The sequence below is a fragment of the Hemitrygon akajei genome, chromosome 23 (assembly GCF_048418815.1).
Source record: "Hemitrygon akajei chromosome 23, sHemAka1.3, whole genome shotgun sequence".
Taxonomy (NCBI): Eukaryota; Metazoa; Chordata; class Chondrichthyes; order Myliobatiformes; family Dasyatidae; genus Hemitrygon; species Hemitrygon akajei.
The window spans coordinates 66,589,195-66,613,502 of NC_133146.1; the positions used below are offsets into that span (position 1 = coordinate 66,589,195).

At 40.8% G+C, this 24,308-nt stretch overlaps 1 protein-coding gene across 6 annotated transcripts in view; it reads left to right on the forward strand.

Annotated features, from left to right (window-relative positions):
* Window positions 1-24,308, forward strand: part of dennd10 (DENN domain containing 10) — an 83,712-nt gene that overhangs the window by 32,259 nt on the left and 27,145 nt on the right. For 4 of the 6 annotated variants that reach the window (XM_073027869.1, XM_073027870.1, XM_073027873.1 and 1 more), the window contains 4 exons: window positions 6,792-6,940; window positions 19,516-19,627; window positions 20,056-20,156; window positions 21,560-21,667. In XM_073027869.1, coding sequence (XP_072883970.1) covers window positions 6,792-6,940; window positions 19,516-19,627; window positions 20,056-20,156; window positions 21,560-21,667 — 470 coding nt within the window. The remainder of the gene's footprint in view (window positions 1-6,791; window positions 6,941-19,515; window positions 19,628-20,055; window positions 20,157-21,559; window positions 21,668-24,308) is intronic. The other 2 variants (XM_073027872.1, XM_073027874.1) reach the window with 2 other exon arrangements.

Here is a 24,308-nt window from a genome sequence, read left to right on the forward strand (position 1 = left end):
AAGGGCCAAATGGCCTACTCCTGCACCTATTTCCTATGTTTCTATATTTAAAACAATTTCCATTGTTATAATGACATTGTTTACTTCAATATTCTGTCTGACGAACGGTTTCTTTGAAGTACATATTTATAGAGGAACCACATAGTAAATGATAATGTTCAATTATCAATGACAATGTGCTCTGAATGTTCAAACACATTTGTTGGGACAAACTAATTCACACAAATTGTCTAAAAATATCTGAGGACAGAGAGCCAAACACCCAAGATTAGTGTTATGAGGACTGAGTCTCTAGAATGCACACAAATCTCACAATAATTGATAGATCAGCTATTCGATGTGCTAAGTGATAATATGAGTCTGGTCTGCAAGCTACTTTAAACTTGAATACAATAGTGCAAATTTCTTAAACCCATCATTGCCTGGTTTGATGCAGGCCAATTTACACAACCCCATCTTCTTCATGCAAACGTTAACATCTCATGGTTACTTTTTTGAAAACCATGTCAGTTACCAGCTAGTTCCCACCCCCCTCGTCCTGTAGTCTAGCCAGTGCTCCACAGACAGTATTGTTAATTTGCAAAAGCATGCTTTTTTCTTTAAATTAATTACTGCTTGTAACTTACATTGAGAAATAAAGACTGGTTATCTTTTAAATTAATAATCCGATATTCACATAATTCCTAACATTCCCCACAAAATGGACAGGAGAGGAGCATAGTCATAATTGGAAGGTTAAGCAGGAAAATATACACAACTCCTCACTAGCATGCAGTGTCATTTATATCAAAGCATTTTAAGGTATTCATGGTGGGACTTCTATAATGCAATTAAGGATTTTACAAAATTAATTGCTGCTTCTCAGGTTTCCCAGAAATAGTGAAACTTGGCAATGAAACCCAGGCAGAAGTGCAATTTCTGCAAGGTGAATTGCCCCCTGAGCAAAGTTTATTGGACAAGATTAGCTCAAGGTTCCCTCAAGAAAATCTTTAGCCTTTATTATATTGCATGTATTGATACAGCACAGAACAGGCCCTTCCGGCCCAATGAGCTGCACCACCCAACATCCCACTTATTTAAACCGAGCCTAATCACTCCCTCCATCTACCAATTCCTTTTGAATTGTAGTTAGTAATTACAACATCTTTCTCCTCTGTCCATCCTTTGCTACTAATTCTAACTTCACCATCCCTCCTAAAATGTAAAGCCTTCTAAATTAGTAGTTATTCTCTCTAAAATGACCTTTTGCTGGTTGTATACCCACGCCACCCTTCAGCAGAACATCCCTTTACCCCAACTCTGGTTTGTAGGTGGAGCTACAATATGCAGATGAAGCCCTGTCATTAAGTTGGACAGGATGTCTCAGCCTTTCTTGGTCCGTCAGCTGTTTGCAATCTCATCTATGTCATTCGCATGAACATTGAAACTATAATCTCAAAGTGCAAGTGGTTAACAGATTTCCAAGGGTAAACATTGCTCATTTGTCCATTCAAATATAAATTAAATAGATTTTGGTCAGAAGGTAATATGAGAATATGTATATTTGTTATCTGAAAAGAGGGCTTGGTAAATGTAACACATAAGGTGAATTAGGTTCAATATTTCTCAAAGCTTTCCATCAATGTTTTCCTCAAATCTGTTGTTGTGATGGACTAATGATTGAAATCAAGGGGCATTATAATCACTGAATCTTTATTGTATTGCTGTACACTAACCTTGTACATCGGAATTTTACAGCCCTCCCAAATAGTCACCAGCCTTGTTCTTTCTATTCTAGATCATGCACTCTAACAGAATGATATTGGGAACTTTTGAATATTCTGTTTGATATCTTTCTTTGAGTGTGATGTAACAATATATTGAATTATTGTTATGGGTAGATGCTGTGGTGCTGGAAAGTTTCTGAACTCTGTAGAATTTTCTCTACTTCAACATAAATATGACTGAAAATGTGATCAGATCTTCAGGTCAGTCTTAAAACTAGATAAAGAGACCAATTAAATAAATAACACAAAAACATTATACTTGTTCATTTATTTATTGAGAAAAATGATCAAATATTACATGTATTTGTTGGAAAAAGTATGTAAACCTTTGGTTTTAGTAATTGGTGTGAACCCATTGTACAGTAATAAGTTCAACCAAACGTTTCCAGTAACTGTTAATCTGCCCTGCACACCGGTTCGGAGGAATTTTAGGCCATTCCTCTTTACAAAACTGCTTCAACTCCAGGATTTTGGTGGGCTTCCTTGTATGAACTGCTTGCTTCAGGCCCTTCTAGAACATTTCTATAGGGTTAAGATTAGGACTTTGACTCAGCCATTCCAAAACACTAATTTTCTTCTTTTTAATATTACCATATTACAATTACAGCATGGAAACAGGCCATCTCGGCCCTTCTAGTCCATGTCGAATGCTTACTCTCACCTAGTCCCACCTACCTGTGCTCAGCCCATACCCCTCCATTCCTTTCCTGTCCATATACCTATGCAATTTTTTTTTAAATGACAAAAGTGACTGCCTCTACCACTTCTACGGGAAGCTCGTTCCACACAGCTACCACTCTCTGAGTAAAGAAGTTCCCCCTCGTGTTACCCCTAAACTTTTGCCCCTTAACTCTCAACTCCTGTCCTCTTGTTTGAATCTCCCTACTCTCAATGGAAAAAATCTATCCGCGTCAACTCTATCTATCCCCCTCATAATTTTAAATACTTCTATCAAGTCCCCCCTCAACCTTCTGCGCTCCAAAGAATAAAGACCTAACTTGTTCAACCTTTCTCTGTAACTTAGGTGTTGAAACCCAGGTAACATTCTAGTAAATCTCCTCTGTAGTCTCTCTATTTCATTGACATCTTTCCTATAATTCAGTGACCAGAACTGTACACAATACTCCAAATTTGGCCTCACCAATGTCTTGTACAATTTTAACATTACATCCCAACTCCTATACTCAATGCTCTGATTTATAAAGGCCAGCATACCAAAAGCTTTCTTCACCACCCTATCCACATGAGATTCCACCTTCAGGGAACTATGCACCATTATTCCTAGATCACTCTGTTCTACTGCATTCCTCAATGCCCTACCATTTACCATGTATGTCCTATTTTGAATAGTCCTACCAAAATATAACACCTCACACTTATCAGCATTAAACTCCATCTGCCATCTTCCAGCCCACTCTTCTAACTGGCCTAAATCTCTCTGCAAGCTTTGAAAATCTACTTCATTATCCACAACGCCACCTATCTTAGTATCATCTGCATACTTACTAGTCCAATTTACCACCCCATCACCCAGATCATCAATGTATATGACAAACAACATTGGACCCAGTACAGATCCCTGAGGCACACCATTAGTCACCGGCTTCCAAACTGACAAACAGTTATCCACCATTACTCTCTGGCATCTCTCATCCAGCCACTGTTGAATCCATTTTACTACTTCAATATTAATACCTAATGATTGAAGCTTCCAAACTAACTTTTCGTGTGGAGCCTTGTCAATTCTATTCTATTCTGCTGTTGACTTACTCTTGTCTTTCAGATCATTGTCATGTTGCATTATCCAACTTTTATATAGATTCCGGTGATGGACTGCTACCCTGTCATTTCCTATAAAATGTCTTGATACAATTTTCAATTCATAGCTTCCTCAACGACTGCAAGCTGTCCAGGCCCTGAGGCAGCAGGCACCCCAAACCATGATTAACAAATTTCATGTCAAGACTGAAAAGCTTGAGCATGTAGATAGTAAGAAAGGATGTACTGGAGCATTTGGAAAGCATCAAATTGGATAAGTCGCCAGGACCGGACAAAGTGTACCCCAGGCTACTGTGGGAGGCGAGGGAGGAGATTGCTGAGCCTCTGGCGATGATCTTTGGGGACGGGAGAAGTTCTGGAGGATTGGAGGGTTGCAGATGTTGTTCCCTTATTCAAGAAAGGGAGTAGAGATAGCCCAGGAAATTATAGACCAATGAGTCTTAGTTCAGTGCTTGGTAAGTGGATGGAGAAGATCCTGAGAGGCAGGATTTATGAACATTTGGAGAGGCATAATATGATTAGGAATAGTCAGCATGGCTTTGTCAAAGACAAGCCGTGCCTTACAAGCCTGATTGAACTTTTTGAGGATGTGACTAAACACATTGATGAAGGTAGAACAATAGATGTAGTGTATATGGATTTCAGCAAGGCATTTGATAAGGTACCCCATGCAAGGCTTATTGAGAAAGTAAGGAGGCATGGGATCCAAAGGGACGTTGCTTTCTGGATCCAGAATTGGCTTGCCCACAGAAGGCAAAGAGTGGTTGCAGACGGGTCATAATCTGCATAGAGGCCGGTCACCAGTGGAGTGCCTCAGGGATCTGTTCTGGGACCCTTACTCTACGTGATTTTTATAAATGACTTGGATGAGGAAGTGGAGGGATAGGTTAGTAAGTTTGCTGATGACACAAAGTTTGGAGGTGTTGTGGATAGAGTGGAGAGCTGTCAGAGGTTACATACAAAGGGACATCGATAGGATGCAAATCTGGGCTGAGAAGTGGCAGATGGAGTTCAACCCAGATAAGTGTGCAGTTCATTTTTGTAGGTCAAATATGATGGCAGAATATAGTATTAATGGTAAGACTCTTGGCAATGTGGAGGATCAGAGGGATCTTGGAGTCAGAGTCCATAGGACGCTCAAAGCAGCTGCGCAAGTTGACTCTGGTTAAGAAGACGTATGGTGTATTGGCCTTTATCAATCGGGGAATTGAATTTAGGAGCTGAGAGGTAATGTTACAGCTATATAGGACCCTGGTCAGACCCCACTTGGAGTACTGTGCTCAGTTCTGGTCGCCTCACTACAGGAAGGATGAAGCCATAGAAAGGGTGCAGAGGAGATTTAAAAGGATGTTGCCTGGATTGGGGAGCATGCCTTATGAGATTAGGTTGCGTGAACTCAGTCTTTTCTCCTTGGAGCGAAGGAGGATGAGAGGTGACCTGATAGAGGTGTACAAGATAATGAGAGGCATTGATCATGTGGATAGTCAGAGGCTTTTTCCAAGGGCTGAAATGGTTGCCACAAGAGGACACAGGTTTAGGGTGCTGGGGAGTAGATACCAGAGGAGATGTCGGGGTAAGATTTTTACTCAGAGAGTGGTGAGTGCGTGGAATGGGCTGCCGGCAACGGTAGTTGAGGCAGATATGATGGAGTCTTTTAAGAGGCTTTTAGATAGGTACATGGAGCTTAGTAAAATTTCTAAGGTAGGGACATTTTCAGCACAATTTTGTGGCCAAAGGGCTTGTATTGTGCTGTAGGTTTTCTATGCTTCTATGTTTCTATGTCGGTGATAATAAACCTGAATCTAATTCTGTTCCTTTCACCATACTTCACAGTTGGGATGAGGTTTTGGTGTTCGTATGCAATGCCCTTTTTCCTCCAAACATAACAATGGGAATTTAGCCAAAAAGTTCAAATTCTGTCTCACCTGTCCACAGAACATTTTCCCAGAAGCATTGCAGAACATCTAGGTGGTCTTTTGCAAACTTGAGACATGCAGCAATGTTTTTTTTGGAGAGCAGTGGTTTCCTCTACAGTGTCCTTCCATGAACACCATTCTTGTTCAGTGTTTTTATAGTGGACACAGGAATAGAGACTTTAGCAAGTTATAGAGATTTCTGCAGATCTTTTGCTGTTACCCTTGGGTTCTTTTTCACCTCCTTCAGCATTGCATGCTATGCTCTTGATGTGATCTTTGCAGGATGTCCACTCTTTGGGAGAGTAACAACAGTACTGAATTTCTTTCATTTGTAGACAATTTCTCTTACTGTGGACTGATGAACACCCAGGTCTTTAGAAATGCTTTTGCAGCATTTTCCAGCGTCATGCATCTCTACAATTTTTTCCTCTAAGGTCCTCTGAAAGTTGTTTTGATAAAGGCATTTGCACATAAACAGATCTTTCTGGAGAAAAGCAGGTTCTGTCAGTAACCTGACATTGTGTGTCTTTTTTCTAGGGCAGGGCACCTTAACAACCCACACCTCCAATCTCTTCTCATTGATAGGAACACCTGACTTCAAATAGCTTTTGTAGAAAACATTACCTCAGAGGTTCACATACTTTTCCAACAAATACATGTAATATTGGATCACTTTTCCCAATAAATGAACTATAATGCTTTTTTTGTTATTTATTTAATTGGGTTTTCTTTATTTAGTTTTAGGACATGTGAAGATCTGATCACATTTTTGTCATATTTATGCAGAAATAGGGAAAATTCTATAGGGTTCACAAACTTTTTTGCACCACTATAGGCATTCGAGAAAAAGTCAGGTAATTCTTCACTCAAGTAATAAGCTAAGAGAGAAGATAAAGCAGAATGCTGGAAGAATTCAGTGGGTCAGGCAGTATCTGTGGAGGCAAAAGGTGTAAGTTTATTCCTCTCCATAGATGCCTGGCCTGCTGAGTTCCTCCAGCACTTGATGTGTGTTAAAAGGTGCAAGTGACTGTTTTGCATCAAGACCAGATGCAGGCTCTCAACCTGAAATTTAGACTTGCACATTTTGCCTCCACAGATGCTGTTTGATCCACTGAGTTCTTTCAGCTATCTCTTTGACCAAATTTGAGCATTTGTAGTCTCTTTTGTCTTCAAATTATGAGAAAAAGTGATTGAAGCATTTATAGTAGAAATGTGGGATTAGGTTTCCGAATGTGATAGAGTGATAGTTATAGTACTCTAACAAAGGGGAATTGGATAAGTACTTGATGGAGAAAAACTTTTTTTAATCGAAATGTTTATTTTTCTGTAGGACATACATGAAATATGGTAATCCTGCCAGAATAATGGAAGGCTACATTTCTGTTGTTACAAATGGCATTTGTCAAAGTGAAGAGAATGGGTCATTTTTTACAAAGGACTATGATGCTAAAAAGGCATATCTTGCTGGATCTGTCAAAGGTAAACACAGTAAATTGCAGCAGTTTATGATACAAATAAAGTCTTACTTAAAAATATTGAGGAAATTGAGAATTCTGCAATATCAGGCTTGTACTGTAATGAGCCAGATCATCTGACCCACTTCTGCTTCCTTCTATTGTCTCTGTACCCCTGGGGGTCTCTCAGCCACTTTTAGGATCTCTATAAGATATATGGATCTCATTGGGTTTTTCAAGGAAATTACCAAGAAATTTGATGAAGGAAAAGCGGTAGATATTCTCAACATGGATTTTTGCAAGGCCTTTGACAAAGTCCCACTTGGGAGGCTGGTCCAGAAGGTTAAGATGCTTTGCATTGAGGATTAAGTAGTCAATTGGATTCAACAGTGGCTTAGTGGGAGAAGCCAGGGGGTGGTAATAATGATTGTCTCTCTGACTGTACAACTGGTGTGCCGCAGGGATTATTGTTAGGTCCATTGTTGTTTATTATCTATAATAAAGATTTAGCTGGTAATGTGGTAAACTGCATCAGCAAATTTGTGGCTGACATGAAAATTGGGGATGTAGGAAAGCTATTGAAGTTTGCAGTGTGATTTTGACCAGTTGAGAAATGGTTTGAAAAATGATATATGGAATTTAATGCAGACATGTGTGAGGTATTTCACTTAGAATCAGAATCAGGTGTAATATCACCAGCATATGTTGTGAAATTTTGTTAACTTAGCGGCAGCAGTACAATACAATACATGATAATATAGAAAAATATGTAAGTCAATTACAATAAGTATATATGCATATTAAGTAGTTAAATTAAAAATAATGCAAAAACAGAAATAACAGTAGTGTTCATGGGTTCAATGTCCATTTAGGAATCGGATGGCAGAAAGGAAGAATCTTTTCCTGAATCACAATGTGTGTGCCCTCAGGAAGATGTCTTGGATACTTTGGAGGCTAGTACCCAAGATGGAGCTGACTAATTTTACAACTTCTTGTAACTTCTTTCAATCCTGTGAAGTAGCCCCCCCCCCCCCCCCCACATACCAGACTGTGATGCAGCCTGTCAAAATGCTCTTCATGGTACCTGCTTAGACTAGAAGACATAGCGGAATTAGAAGCTTTTGAGCATTTTAGGTGACAAGCCAAAACTCCTCAAACTCCTGATGGAATATAGTTGCTGTCTTGCTTTCTTTATAGCTGCATCAATATGTTGGGACCAAGTTAGGTCGTCCTGACACCCAGGAACTTGAAACTATTCACTCTCTCCACTTCTGATCCCTCTATGAGGATTGGTTTGCGTTCCCTCATCTTACCCTTCCCGAAGTCCACAATCAGCTCCTTGGTCTTACTAACGCTGAGTGCAAGGCTGTAGCTGCGACACTGTTCAACTAGCTGGTATATCTCGTTCTTGTGCGCCTTCTCATCTCCATCTGAGATTCTACCAACAATGGTTGCATCTTCAGCAAATTTATAGATGGCATTTGAGCTATGCCCAGCCACACTGTCATGGGTATAGAGAGAGTAGAGCAGTGGGCTAAGCACACATCCCTGAGGTGCGCCAGTATTAATCATCAGCAAGAAGGAGATATTATTACCAATCCGCACAGATTGTGGTCTTCCAGTTAGGAAGTCAAGGATCCAATTGCAGAGGGCCCAGGTTCTGTAGCGTATTGAACAGGACTGTGGGAGTGATGGTGTTAAACGTTGAGCAATAGTCAATAAACAGCATTCTGACATAGGTATTTCTATTGTTCAGGTCATCTAGGGCTGTGTGAAGAGCCATTCAGATTGTGTCTGCCATAGACCGGTTGTGGTGGTGTGCAAATTACAGTGGGTCCTTGATGAGGCAAGAGTTGATTCTAGCCATGACCAACCTCTCAAAGCATTTCATCACTGTAGATATGAGTGCTACAAGATGAGTTGGGAAGTTCAAAGTAAATTTATTATTAAAGTACATATATTTCACCATATACAATCCTGAGATTCATTTTCCTGTGGGCATACTGAGTAAATCTAAGAAACATAATAGAATCAATGAAAGACTGCACCCAACAGGACAAACAAACAACTGATCTGCAAAAGACAACAAACTGCAAATACAAAAGAAAAAAAAGATAACTAAATAAGCAATAAATATCACAAACAAGAGATGAAAAGTCCTTGAAAGTGAGTCCATAGGTCAATTCAATGATGGGGTGAGTGAAGTTATCCCCTCTGGTTTAAGAGCCTGATGGTTGAAGGTTAGTAACTACTCCTTACGTGGTGGTGTGGATCTTGAGCTTTCTGTACCTTCAGCAGCAGTGAGAAGAGAGCATGGCCTCCCTGATGATGGATCCTGCTTTCCTGTGATAGAGTTCCATGTGAATGTGCTTAATGGTAGGGAGGGCTTTACTCATGATGGACTAGGTCGCATTCACTGCCTTTTGTAGGAATTTCAATCAATGGCATTGGTGTTTCCATACAAGGCAAGATGTAATCAGTCAATATATTCTTCATCCATCAATAGAGGTTTGTCACAGTTTTAGATGTCATATAAAATCTACTCAAACTTCTAAGGAAGTGGAGGTGCTGCCATGCTTTCTATCTTAATATCTTTAAACCAGGGTTAGACTTACACAGTGAATGTTAAGGCTCTGAGGTGTGAGATAGAGCAGAGGGATTGGGAATACAGATCCAGTATCCTTGAAAATAGCATCACAGCAAGATAGGATCGCAAAGAAATCCTTGGCACAATAGCCTTCATCAGGGCATTGAATACAGGAGTTAGGATGTAGTGTTGTATAAGATGTCGATGAAGCCAAATCTGGAGTATTGTATGCAGTTCTGGTCACCTACCTAAACAAAAGATGTCAGTAAGCTTGAAAGGATGCTGAGAAAAATTTACAAGGCTTTTACCAGGAGTTGAGAACCGGAGTATTATGGAAAGGTTAAATAGGCTAGGTCTGTATTCCCTGGAGCACAGGAAAATGACGAGAGATCTTATAGAGGTTTACAAAATTTTGAGGGGTATAGATAGGGTGAATGCATGAAAGTTTTTTCCCCTGAGGTTGAGTGATACTAGAACTAGAGGTCATAGGTTTAGGGTGAAAGGTGAAATATTTAAAGGGAATATGAGAGGGATCTTCTTCACTCAGAGAGTGATACAACTGTGGAGCAAGCTGCCAGCACAAGTGGAAAATGTGGATACAATTGTAACATTTAAGAGAAGTTTTGATAGGTAGTTGGATGAGGGGGTACAGAGGGTTGTGGTCTGGATGCAGATAGTTGGGACTAGGCAGAAGATGAAATTGGCATGGAGTAGATGGGTCAAAGGGCCTGTCTCTCTGCTGTACTGTTCTATAACTATAGTCTCTGTCTCAGACACTCTTAAGGCTTGGCTTCTGCTCACTGAAACCCAGAACCTGCTAGATTCTGATGATTTTGATCCAAGGTTCTTTCAGAAGTCAAGAAAGATGTTCAAGAGCCAATGTTTTGCCTTTGTTGGAGTGGACAGAGGTGATTCAAAGCAGCAGAGCTGAAGCAATGCAGAGTCGAGGCAGTGGGGCCGGGGCTCAGGAGCAAAGAACAAGCCCATGTTTGACCGATTCAAGTGCAAGCCAGTTTGGAAAGGTCAGGTAAGGGCCAAATTGAGGTGTTGGATCCCGGATCCCAGGTCCGAGAGCGAGGACTGACCCACTTTTTAGTTGATTTGAGTGCCAGCCCGATTGAAAAATTTGCAGTGTCAGGACTGGAGATTAGGGATGGGCTGGTGCTTAGCTTGCTGTCAGTGAGATTTGCTTGTCTCTGCGCTGAACTGAGGTTGTGACCTGCAACTCATGGGCTCCTGGATTGGCTGTGACGTGGCTGTGGACTCATTTTTGTGAACTTCAGGTCTGAATGTTATTTGCTTACTTTGATTATTTGCATGACTTGTTTTGTTTTCTGTACATTGGTGATTGACAATCTTTTTTAATGGGTGCTATTGGATCTCTTTGTGTTGTGGCTGCCCGTATGGAGATAAATCCCAAGGCTATATATCAGGATCAGGTTTATTATCACCAGCATGTGTCGTGAAATTTGTTAACTTAGCAGCAACAGTTCAATGCAATATATAATCTAGAAGAAGATGAAAAAAATATATAAGTAAATCAATTACAGTATACATATATCGAATAGATTAAAAATCGTGCAAAAAACAGAAATAATATATTTTCAAAAAAGTGAAGTAGTGTTAAAGGGTTCAATGTCCATTTAGGAATCGGATGGCAGAGGGGAAAAAGCTGTTCCTGAATCGCTGAGTGTGTGCCTTCAGGTTTCTGTACCTCCTACCTGATGGTAACAGTGAGAAAAGGGCATGCCTTCTGTAGTGTTCTCGTGCAGGGTGTAGAAACTCTGAACTAAAAATCAAATTAAACCGATGTCAACGAGGACAGGATCGCAGTAAAATTAACCGTTTACTGTTCACTCTTCCACATTAACGTATGGTGAAAACTGTTGATAAAACAATACAAAATATATACAGTATTTGTTTCCTTCTTGACATCACATTTACATCATAAATACTTGTAAAACTACAACAAACTATATTACATTAAAGTCTCATTAAAGTACAACATACAGTCAGAATCTACCTATGCCATCAACAGCTTTAAATACACTTCAACACAAACTTTCCAGCAATACTTTCAATAGCACAAGAAAATAAACTTGATCAATCATCATTACTTTTAACAGTCAGCATTAACATTTTTACTTCAACATATCGACTGTCATATGAACTTACGACGTTGCTTCTATATTGTTTCTTAGTGCGTAGAAATGGAACTTTTCTCATGTTGATCCTGCACACACAAGCCCCCGCCTTCCTGTTTCTCCAAACCCGGTATTTACCCACAAGACGCGGCAAAACCGAGTGTGACGTCATCGCATGCCGTGAAACATCACAGATAATGAATTTACCTTCAACAAACTGCAATGTGGTTATCAACCTTAAATTTAACTAAAAAATAGTTACAAACAAATTACTAAAGCGAAAATGTAATAAAGCTAAATAAATGCCTTAAGGGCAACACACCCCGGGTGCTGGAGGTCCTTAATAATGGACGCTGCCTTTCTGAGACACTGCTCCTTGAAGATGTCCTGGGTACTTTGTAAGCAAGTACTCAAGATGGAGCCAACTAAATTTACAACCCTCTGCAGCTTCTTCTGGTTCTCTGCAGTAGCCCACCTCACTCTCAAAACAGACAGTAATGCAGCCTGTCAGAATACTCTCCACGGTATATCTGTAGAAGTTTTTGAGTGTATTTGTTGACATACCAAATCTCTTCAAACTCCTAATGAAGTATAGTCACTGTCTTGTGTTCTTTATAACTATATTGATATGTTGGGACCAGGTTAGTTCCCCAGAGATCTTGACACCTGGGAACTTGAAACTGCTCACTCTCTCCACTTCTGATCCCTCTATGCGATTTGGTATGTTTTCCTTTGTCTTACCATTCCCGAAGTCCACAATCTGCTCTTACGGACGTTGAGTGCCAGGTTGTTGCTGTGACACCACTCCACTAGTTGGCATATCTCGTTCCTGTACGCCCTCTCGTCACCATCTGAGATTCTATCAACAATGGTTGTATCATCAGCAAATTTATAGATGGTATTTGAGCTAAGCCTCACCACACAGTCATGGGTATAGAGAGAGTAGATTAGTGGGTAAGCACACACCCCTGAGGTGCACCAGTGTTGATTGTCAACAAGGAGGAGATATTATCACCAATCCACACAGATTGTGGTCTTCTGGTTAGGAAGTTGAGGATCCAATTACAGAGAGAGGTACAGAGGCCCAGGTTCTGTAACTTCTCAATCAGGATTGTGGGAATGATATTATTAAATGCTGAGCTATAGTAGTGTAGGTGTTTGTGTTGTCCAGGTGGTCTAAAGCCTTGTGGAGAACCATAGAGATTGCATCTGCCGTTGACCTATTGTGGCGATAGGCAAATTGCAATGGGGCCAGGTTCTTGCTGAGGCAGGAGTTCAGTCTAGTCCTTACTAACCTCTCAGAGCATTTCATTACCATCGATGTGAGTGCTACTGAGCGATAGTCATTAAGGCAGCTCATATTATTCTTCTTAGGCACTGGTATAATTGTTGTCTTTTTGAAGCAAGTGGGAACTTCCACCCGTAGCATTGAGAGGTTGAAAATATCCTTGAATACTCCCACCAGTTGGTTGGCACAGGTTTTCAGAGCCTTACCAGTTGCTCCATCGGGTCCTTCCGCCTTGCGAGGGTTCACTCTCTTTAAAGACAGCCTAACATCGGTCTTTCAGACAGAGATCACAGGGATTACAGAGATCATATAGTATACATACTTTGATATTAAATGTGCTGTGAATTTTGAAAGAGGCTTACAACTGGTTTCATGATTATTTTATTAAGTTCTAATAGAACAAAGAGAATTGGAATCGGGGTGTAGCAGAAAAGGAAAGAAGAACCAAAAAGTATGTCAGGCCAACTTGCTCAGCCCTCCTTATACCATAGATAAGAGAAATTTCATTCAAATTTGTAGATAGGAGTTAACCAATCAGGTAGCTTCTATTCAAATAATATGATAACAAAGAAGCTTCCAGAAGGAGACAAAGAATTGTAACCACTAGAAGACACACCGAACAATTGAATATAAATACTGTGACCACTAGGAAACATACTAAGCAGTTACATGTCTATAGATAGTTAAGTAAAATACAAACAAGCATAGATTGTTAAACTGCCAAGAAAGTAACCACTACTGAATCTAATTCAACAACCCTAAACTCAGCTGCTTCTGCAGCTGTTTAAACTCAAACCAGTGTCTGTGAATTGGAGCAGTGGAGTGCAGTAAATCTAAGGAAGAGTGGTGAACAAGTTATGGAGGACAAAACATTCCACGGCATGACAATATGTGGGAAAACATTTGTAAAATGGGATTATGTTGTCAAAGCTGTGTCCCCCCACAAGAATGAATATTCCTAAGACTTCTTGTATATTATAACAGAATAGAAGGACATATTTTTAGAACAGAGGTGAGGAGGAATTTCTTTACCCAGCTGGTGGTGAACCTGTGGAATTCATTGCCACGGATGGCTATGAAGCCCAAGTCATTGGGTATATTTAAACTGGAGATCGATAGGTCCTTGATTGGTCAGGGCATCAAAGGTTACGGGCAATGTTCTGCTCTGGGTATCAGATGTGCGATTTCCAGGAGACTTTCAGCCTCCCTGATGGCCACATGTACACCAGATGCACCGAGATGCAGCTCCTTAGAGGACAGTGTCAGGGTTACCCAAAGGCTACAGGAGACAGATAAATGGGTGACTGTCAGGAGAGGAAAGGGAGAATGTCAGATAGTGGAGAACACCCCTGTGGCCATCCCTCTCAATAGTAAGTACTCCATTTTGAGTACTGCAGGGAGGCAACATCAGTCATCTGGCATGACTACTGGCCCTGGAGCTCAGAAGGATAGGGAACTGAAAAGGATGGCAGTGTTGTTAGGGTACTGTATAGTCAGGGGGACAAGGAAGCAATTCTGTGAATGCGAAAAGGAAACATGGGTGGTAGTTTGCATTCCAGGTGCCAGGGTATGTGATGTCTTGAAAAATATTCTGAAAAGGGAGGGTAAGCAGCCTGAAGTCATAGTACATATTGGTACCAATGACATAGGTAGAAAAAGGGAGGAGGTCCTGAAAACAGAATACAGGGAGTTAGGAAGGAACTGAGAAGCAGGATCTCAAAGGTAGTAATCTTGGGATTGCTGTCTGTGCCATGTGACAGTGAGGAGAGGAATAGAGTGAGCTGACAGATAAATGTGTGGCTGAAGAATTGGAGCTGGGTCAGGGGTTCAGATTTCTGGATAATTGGGACCTCTTCTGGGGCAGGTAGGACCTGTACAAAAAGGATGGGTTGCACTTGAATCCCAGGGGGACCAATATTCATGCAAGCAGGTTTACTAGAGCTGTTGGAGTGGTTTAAACTACTACGGCAGGGGGATGGGAACCAATATGATAGATTTGATGATGAGCCAGCAGGTTTACAATTAGTTGATGGATGTAACATGAATACAAGGAAGGCCAAGCCAGTGATTGCGTACAAATGCAGACAATGTATAAGATGATGAGAGGCATTGATTGTGTGGATAGTCAGAGGCTTTTTCCCAGGGCTGAAATGACTAGCATGAGAGGGCACAGTTTTAAGGTGATTGGAAGTAGGTACAGAGGAGATGTCAGGGGTGATTTTTTACGCAGAGAGTGGTGAGTGCGTAGAATGGGCTGCCTGCGACGGTGGCGGAGGCGGATACGATAGGGTCTTTCGAGAGACTCCTGGATAGGTACACGGAGCTGAGAAAAATAGAGGGCTATGGGTAACCCTAGGCAATTTCTAAAGTAAGGATCTGTTCGGCACAGCTTTGTGGGCCAAAGGGCCTGTATTGTGCTGTCGGTTTTCTATGTTTCTATTTTTCTAAAGAGTTAAATTGTACCACAGAGGCAAAATTCAAAAGGGTGAAGAATGCAAGACTGAAGGTGGTGTATTTAAATCTGCATAGAATTTGGAATAAGATAGTCGAACTCGTGACGCAATTAGAGATAGTTTCGTATGACGTTGTAGGCTTCACTAAGTCACGGCTGAAAGAAGGCCATAGTTGACTGTATAACATCAAAGCTTATACTTTGTATCAAAAGGACAGGCAGAAGGCATAGGCGGTGGTGTGGTTCTGTTGGTAAGAGATGGAATTACATCCTTAGAAAGAAGTGACATAGGGTCGGAGAATGTTGAATCTTTGTGGGTGGAGTTAAGAAACTGCAAGAGTAAAAAAATCATTATGCGAATCATGTATATGCCTCCAAGTAGTAGCCAAGATATAGGGTTGAGATTGCAAAGGGAGCTAGAAAAGGCATGTAATAAGGGTAATGACATAATTGTAATGGGGGACTTCAAAGTGCAAGGGAATTGGGAAAATTACGTTGGTGTTGGATTGCAAGAGAGAGAATTTGTTGAATGCCCATGAGATGGCTTTTTGGAGCAGCTAACAGAGGCATGAGAAAGGAGTGTGCCTAGATAGATTGGAGGAGGATACTGGCAGAGATGACAGCAGACCAGAATTGGCTGAAGTTTCTGTGAATAGTTCACAATGTGCAGGATAGATATGTCCTACAGCAGAAGAAATTCTCAAATGGCAAGGGTAGGCAACTGTGGCTGACAAAAGAAATTAAGGACCTTGACGGAAGCCAAGCTGTATAAACCATGCTGCCAAGGAGAGGGCATATAAGGTAGCAAAAGTGAGTAGGAAGTTGGATGATTGGGATGCTTTTAAAATGTATAAGGGAAAAGATGAAATATGAGGGCAGTCTTGCCAATAATATAAAGCAGGATACCAAAAGTTTTTTTTTCAGTTAAACAAGAAGTAAAAAGGAGGTTAGATTTGATAGTGAACCACTGGAAAATGATGTTGGTGAGGTAGTAATGAGAGTCAAAGAAATGGCAGATGAACCTAATGGGTACTTTGCATCTGTCTTCACTGTGGAAGTCACCAGCAGTGTGCCAGAGGTCCATGAGTGTCAGGGAGTGCCATTGCTATTACAAAGGAAAAAGTGTTGGGCAAACTCAAAGGTCTTAAGGTGGATAAGTCACCTGGATCAGATGGACTAAATCCCAGAGACCTGAGAGAGTTTGCTGAAGAGATAATGGATGCATTGGTCATGATCTTTCAAGAATCACTTGATTCTGACATGGTCCAAGAGGACTGGAAGATTGCAAATGTCACTCCACTCTTTAAGAAAGGAGGAAGCCAAAAGAAGGAAATTATAGGCCAGTTAACCTAGCCTCAGTGTTTGGGAAAGTGTTGGTGTCTTTTATTAATGATGAGGTTTTGAAGTACTTGGAGACTAATGATAAAACAAGTCAAAGTCAGCATAGATTTTGTCAAGGGAAATCTTTGTAAAAGTTCTTCAAGGAAGTAACAAGCAGGGTGAACAAAGGAGAGGCAGTGGATGTCATTTACTTGGATTTTCAGAAGGCATTTGATAAGGTGCCACACATGAAGCTGCTTAGGAAGATTAAATTCTGTGGTGTCACAGGAATGATACTGGCACGTACAGAGGAATGGCTGACAGCCGGGAGGCAGCGAGTGGGAATAAAAGGGGCCTTTTCTGGTTGGCTGCCAGTGACTAGTGGTGTTCTTCAGGGGTCAGTATTTGGACTGCTACTTTTCACACTGTTTGTCAGCGATTTAGATAATGGAACTGTTGGCTTTGAGGCAAAGTTTGCAGTTGATACAAAGATAGGTGGGGGGGGGGGTGGGGAAGGTTAGGTAGTGTTGGGGAAGCAATGCAGTTGTGGCCGGACTTGGACAAATTGAAAGAGTGGGCAAAATAAAATGGCAGATGGAATTCTGTGCTGGGAAATGTATTGTAACGAACCCCGTAACTGGGTGACTTACCAGCAAAGATAGAGACGTCCGTTGAAGTCTGATGATACTAGTTTTTAACAGTATTTATTAGTAAAAATACACCAAAATAATATCAATGCAAATATACAGATAATATACGTCGCCAATACTAAACCTAAAAGTGCGGGTATAATAATAATCAATAAGAAATAAGCTCTATCGTTGTCTGATGGAAATATAAAGTCCGCTGCAGTTCATACAAGCTGCCGTCTTTTGGGTTTGTCACTGTGTTGCAATTGTTGGAGAGAGAGAGAGAAAGAGAATGGGAACATTTACCGTTACGGGTTTTGCCAACCTTCCTTTATGATTTCGATCCGTCAGGTGTCTCGTTGTCGTGGCCGTTCAATTGTGACCTCTCCTTTAGCTAAACCGTTCTTCTGTGGTGAGCCTGCCACCCAGGCAAGGGAGGACGCACACGAGCTCCCACCGGCTGTCGCTATAAAATGCTGTCACGGGATTTCTATCGTTTCTCCTGGTGCGTCTAAAGGGGTGTTCCCCAGACCCCTCTTTTATCCTTACTCACGGGGTCTCAGATGTCAATCAGGTTGGGATGATGCAATCCTTCAACCAGACCACTCTGGTTGTCCCCTGAGGGGTTTCAATGAACAGTACAGTACTCAATACACAATTCCTTCTCCAAGAGACAATAGCAGTAGTCAGTGATTCCGTTCTGCTTATGTCAGGAGACATTCCAAACCTTGTGTATTCTGCGTCTCTCTCTCTCTCATGATGTGTATCCCTCTCATTTCCTGGGTCTCAGACCCGAAATAATAGCGATCTTGTGATTCTCAAAAAGGAAGGGGCAACTTTGTACCCTTCGGCCCCTCAGAGTTGCTTCACCTTCGTAACTATGATAATACATTTTGGTAAAGAACAATGGTGTGAACTATTAACTAAATGGGGTGAAGGTTCAAACGTCAGAGGTGCAGAGGTACTTAGAAGTCCTCGTGCAAGACTCCCAGTAGGTTAATTTACAGGTTGAGTCTGTGTTAAAGAAGGCAAATGCAATGTTGGCATTTATTTCAAGGGGAATAGAATATAAAAGCAAAGAGATAATGCTGAGTCTTTGTAAGACATTAGTCAGGCTGCACTTGGAGTATTGGCAACAGTTTTGGGCCCCATATCTCAGAAAAGATGTGTTGTCATTGGAGAGAGTCCAGAGGAGGTTCACGAGGTGATTCCAGAAATGAAGGGGTTAACACATGAGGAGCACTTGGCAGCTTTGGGCCTGTACTCACTGGAATTTAGAAGAATGCAGGGAGGATCTCATTGAAACCTACTGAATGTTGTAAGGTCTAGATAAGATGGATGTGGAGAGGCTGTTTCCTATGGTGGGGGTATGTAGAACTAAAGGGCACAGCCTCAAAATTGAGGGGTGGCCTTTTAGAATAGAGGTAAGGAGTAATTTTTTGTAGCCATAGAGTAGTGAATCAGCGGAATGCTCTGCCACAGACAGCTGTGGAGGCCAAGTCCGTGGGTATATTTAAGGTGGAAGTTGATTGTTTCCTGATTGGTCAGGGCATCAAAAGATGTGGCGAATAGGCAGATGTATGGGGTTGAATGGGATTTGGGATCAGCCATGATGGAATGGCAGAGCAGACTCGATGGGCTGATTTGCCTAATTCTACTCCTATGTCTTATGGTCTTAAGACAGGAGAATAGGGCTGAGATGGATAATCAACCAGGTGGGATGTTGAAAAGGATTCAGTGGACTGAATGGCCTAATTTTGCCTTATGATCTTATTTAAACACTGTGTTATGATCCACCATTTTATCTGCTTTGTCCGCAACTCAGGTACAGCGGTTTGAAGTTTAAATTGCAATTTAGATAGGAATAAATTCACATTCGGCATCCATGTATGTAAATTCTAGCCCAAGAAAACTGACAGAATCAGGGATAAGGATCACCCTTGCTATTTACTCAAACATTCCTACGTAACTCTTGTCAAACTCGTCCAAGATTATCAAGACTCCAATGATACCAGTAGGGACTCAAACCTGAGATCAGCAAGGCTGATTTTTATAGTTCCCAGGAGATTTGGCCTTTCTGATAATGATAAATTTCTGATTAATACATGAAGAAGATTCATTTATTAACAGTGTAAGACAGAAGGTTTTTTTTGTTTCAATGGAATGCATTTTCTTTCCAGATATAGTGAGTCAGTTTGGAATGGAAACTATCATTCTCTACACGGGACTCATGCTGAAGAAGAGGGTTGTGGTCTATCACCCTCACATCGAAGCTTTGCAGGAATTTACCAGGTGAAAGCAACGTGTAGAGCACAAATGTAAAGCAGGCTGTGCTTTTGACTGGCTATATTTTATTTTTCATACCATCAAATTTTCCTCTTTTGGCATATGAAATTATTTTGTTTTTGCTTATCTCAGGACAATTAAACCCTGCTCTCTTCCCTCAATGACAATAGACACTGCTGAGGCATTCCAAGTGGAGAAATGTATGTCAGTAGAAACTAATACACTGGGAAAATGTTGTAAAGTAACATTTATGGATCCTTAACTCCTGCTGTGTAGAGGGACCAGGAAAACAAAAAGGAAGGAAATAGTTTTATTTCTCCTTTTAAACATGACAGGTGACTAATTTAAGAGCATAGACAGAAATGCTGCATAACTTTGCTAGATGTAAGAGGTATACAGATATTCATTTTACTTTTCTATATTTTGTGCTCTAGGACTTTGCCCACATTCATTTGGCACAGGCAGGATTGGTCCATACTCCATCCTTACATGCACTTAAATCATGATGAGCTAGAGGCATTGAAAGCTTGCACCGGTAAGAGTTCATTTTTGTTGAAACTGTGCTTGAAATGTTTTACTATAGTTACCGTAGATTCCGGACTACAGAGCGCACCTGATTTTAAGCCGCTGGCTCTAATTTTAGAAATAAAATCATTTTTTTAATTGTAAAGGCCGCACCGGATTTTAGGCCGCACCAGATTTTCGGCCGCAGGTGTCCCACGTTGTAATATGAGATATTTACACAGAAAGATATTACACGTGAGGATTTTTTTAACTTTTAATTAAATCCATATGGTAACAAAAACAAATACATATTGCAAATGCTTTTTTTCGAACCGTGCCCGTACGCGGCTACTTTTAAATATACGTTGCGTATACTTCTTTACTGAACAACATTCCAATATCTCCTAACGACTGGTAAAAAAATATATATATTGCAGCCTACCAGGAAAAGTTATTGATTGCCTTTAACTTAAAAGCAGAGTTCGCTCGGATCCAAAGCCGCTCGCGTAATGCGCTCCCCCCCTCCGTCCCGTTTCATCGCAAACGGCATTTAAAAGCAGCGTTCGCTCGGATCCAAAGCCGCTCGCGTAATGCGCTCCCTCCCTCCGTCCCGTTTCATCGCAAACGGCATTTAAAAGCAGAGTTCGCTCAGATCCAAAGCCGCTCGCGTAATGCGCTCCCCCCCCTCCGTCCCGTTTCATCGCAAACAGCATTTAAAAGCAGAGTTCGCTCGGATCCAAAGCCGCTCGCGTAATGCGCTCCCCCCCCTCCGTCCCGTTTCATCGCAAACGGCATTTAAAAGCAGAGTTCGCTCGGATCCAAAGCCGCTCGCGTAATGCGCTCCCCCCCTCCGTCCCGTTTAATCGCAAACCGGCATTTTCCCACAAGACACCGCGAAACCGGGAGTGACGTCATAGCATCCCGCGATGTAGTACAGAAAACAAATATAGTTTAAACTAACTAGGCAGCACAATGCTTCGAGTGTTTTCCATGTTGATGAGGGTGAGTACAAATGACTGATTTACAATAATTTAATTGTGAAAGTGCGCTTGATTTATCGTACAATTTCATTGGACCTCTGTGAACTACTCATCAATTTTATTGGTCTACTGTTACGAGGCAAAATGTTTACGAGGCGGCATGAAAAAAACCATGCATTAGCCGCTTCGGATTATTGGCCGCAAAGTTCAAAGCTGTTCAAAATGTGGGAAAAAAGTAGCGGCTTAAAATCCGGAATCTACGGTAATTCAATTTTGAAATGCAGTTAATGCAGTACTTTAAAAGGAAAAGTTTATTTTGCAAATTTGGGATATTTTAAGATGTCTAACTGACCATTCATCCAGCAATAAGGATTGATTAGTTTCCTCTGTAATGACAATAAACATCCCAACATCTTGCAGATAATTCTGACAGATGTTTTTACTTCACATTCAGGTTATGTGGCTGGTTTCACAGACTTAAAGGTGATTGACCGGCCAGACATCTATGATGTGTTTGTGAATCTGGTGGAAAGTGAAATCATCATCGCACCACATGCTAAAGGTATTATTGGCATTTCTGTCTTCATTGATGGTTTTGTTTCAGCAGATTCCTGTTTTTCATCTACTGTAAGCTCCTGTAACACCTACGCATCAAATTTATGGTGTTCATCATTGTCTTCATACTCCCTTTCTCTGTGACCTATTCCTAACCTAAAAGATCTACTCCGATTCTGTCAAGTTGTTCCTTTCCAAAATTACATGGTGGCTAATCCTATACATTCTAGAATTACCTCCCCAAATCTTTCAACTTCTTTCTCCTCTTTTACAATCTAGTATCTAAGTATTCTTTCCTTAATTCAGACTTTAAACCTGCTGTAATATTTTATCTTTAGTTTTGATTAAGTGACCAGTCAAGGTTAAGGGTCTGGCACAAACATTACCTTGTCAATTTCCTTCCATGGATGATCTTGCCTTTTGCCCCAGATTCCAGAATCTAGAGTCTTTTATGTCTCCATTTTATCTTCTGCTTTGGTGACAAATTGTGTTCAATATGCTCCTGTGAAGTTGCTTGTCATGTTTTATCCTATTGAAAGTGCCAGATATATTTTAAAAAAACACTGTTATTGTAAAATATAAGACCATAAGACACAGGAGCACAATTAGGCTACTTGGCCAATTGAGTCTGCTCTGCCAGTCCATAATTATAACTCGGAACCACATTCTCTCGCTTTCTTTCCATAACCGTGACACCATGACTAATTGAGAACTCATCAACCTCTGCCTATAATATATCCAATGACTTGGCCTGCTCAGCCATCTGTAGCAATGAATTCCACAGATTACCTTCCTCTGGCTACAGAAATTCTTCCTCATCTCTGTTCTAAATGGATGTCCCTCTATTCTAAGGCTGTGTTCTCTGGTCCCATTATAGGAGACATCCTCTCCACATCCACTCTATCTAGGCTTTTCAATATTCAGTGGATTTCAATCAGATCCACCCTCTAATTCATCTAAACTCCAGCAAATACAGGCACTTTGTCAAAACTTTTCTGAAAATTCAAATAAACAACATCCATTGTCTATTCTACCTATTATTTCCTCAAACAATTCCAACAGATTTGTCAGGCAAACTTTTCTCCTTAAGGAAACCATGCTGACTTTGGCCTGTTTTGTCACATGTCTCCAAGTACCCCGAAATCTCATCCATAATAAAAGACTCCAACATCTTCTGAATGACTGAAGCCAGGTGAACAAGCCTATACTTTACTTTCTTCTACCTCCCTCTCTTCTTGAATATGGAGCAAGATTTGCAATTTTCCAGTCCTCAGGATTTTCCAGATCCTCAGTTGACTCTTGAAAGATCGTTACTAATGCCTCCACAATCTTTTCAGCTATGGCAAAGAATGCAGGGCTCAAGGTGCTATATTTATATGCACGTAGCATTTGAAATAAGGTGGACTGACTCATGGCACAATGAGAGATTCCTCAGTATAATGTTGTGGAAAGCACTAAGTTGTGGCTGAAAGAAGGTCATAGTTGGGAGTTTAACGTTAAAGGATATACTTTATATCAAAGGGACAGGCAGGAAGACATAGACGGTGGTGTGGCTGTATTGGTAAGAGATGGAATTACATCTTTAAAAAGGAACATAGGGTCAGAGAATGTTGAATCTTTGTGGGTGGAGTAAAAACACCATGATAGGAATCGTATATAGTCCTCCAAATAGTAGCCAAGATGTGGGATTGTGATTTCAGAGGGATAAGCTGGTAGTGACATACCGTAGATTCCGGATTTTAAGCCGCTACTTTTTTCCCACATTTTGAACAGCTTTGAACTTTGCGGCCTTTAATCCGAAGCGGCTAATACATGATTTTTTTCATGCCGCCTCGTAAACATTTTGCCTCATAACAGTAGACCAATAAAATTGATGAGTAGTTCACAGAGGTCCAATGAAATTGTACGATAAATCAAGCGCACTTTCACAATTAAATTATTGTAAATCAGTCATTTGTACTCACCCTCATCAACATGGAAAACACTCGAAGCATTGTGCTGCCTTATGGCAGTTACTTAGTTTATAATATTTTCGCTTAGTAATTCATTTTCTAGTTAAAGTTAGAAGAGTTTTAACTATATTTGTTTTCTGTACTACATCGCGGGATGCTATGACGTCACACCCGGTTTCGCGGTGTCTTGTGGGAAAATGCCAGTTTGCGATGAAACGGGACGGAGGGAGGGAGCGCATTACGCGAGCGGCTTTGGATCTGAGCGAACGCTGCTTTTAAGTTAAAGGTGATCAATAACTTTTCCTGGTAGGCTGTAGTATATATATTTTTTACCAGTCGTTAGGAGATATTGGAATGTTGTTCAGTAAAGAAGTATACGCAACGTATTTAAAAGTAGCCGCGTTACGGGCACGGTTCGAAAAAAAGCATTTGCAATATGTATTTGTTTTTGTTACCATATGGATTTAATTAAAAGTTAAAAAATCCTCACGTGTAATATCTTTCTGTGTAAATATCTCATATTACAACGTGGGACACCTGCGGCCGAAAATCCGGTGCGGCCTAAAATCCGGTGCGGCCTTTACAATTAAAAAATTGATTTTATTTCTAAAATTAGAGCCAGCGGCTTTTAATCAGGTGCGCTCTGTAGTCCGGAATCTACGGTAATTGTAATAGGGGACTTCAATATGCAAGAGG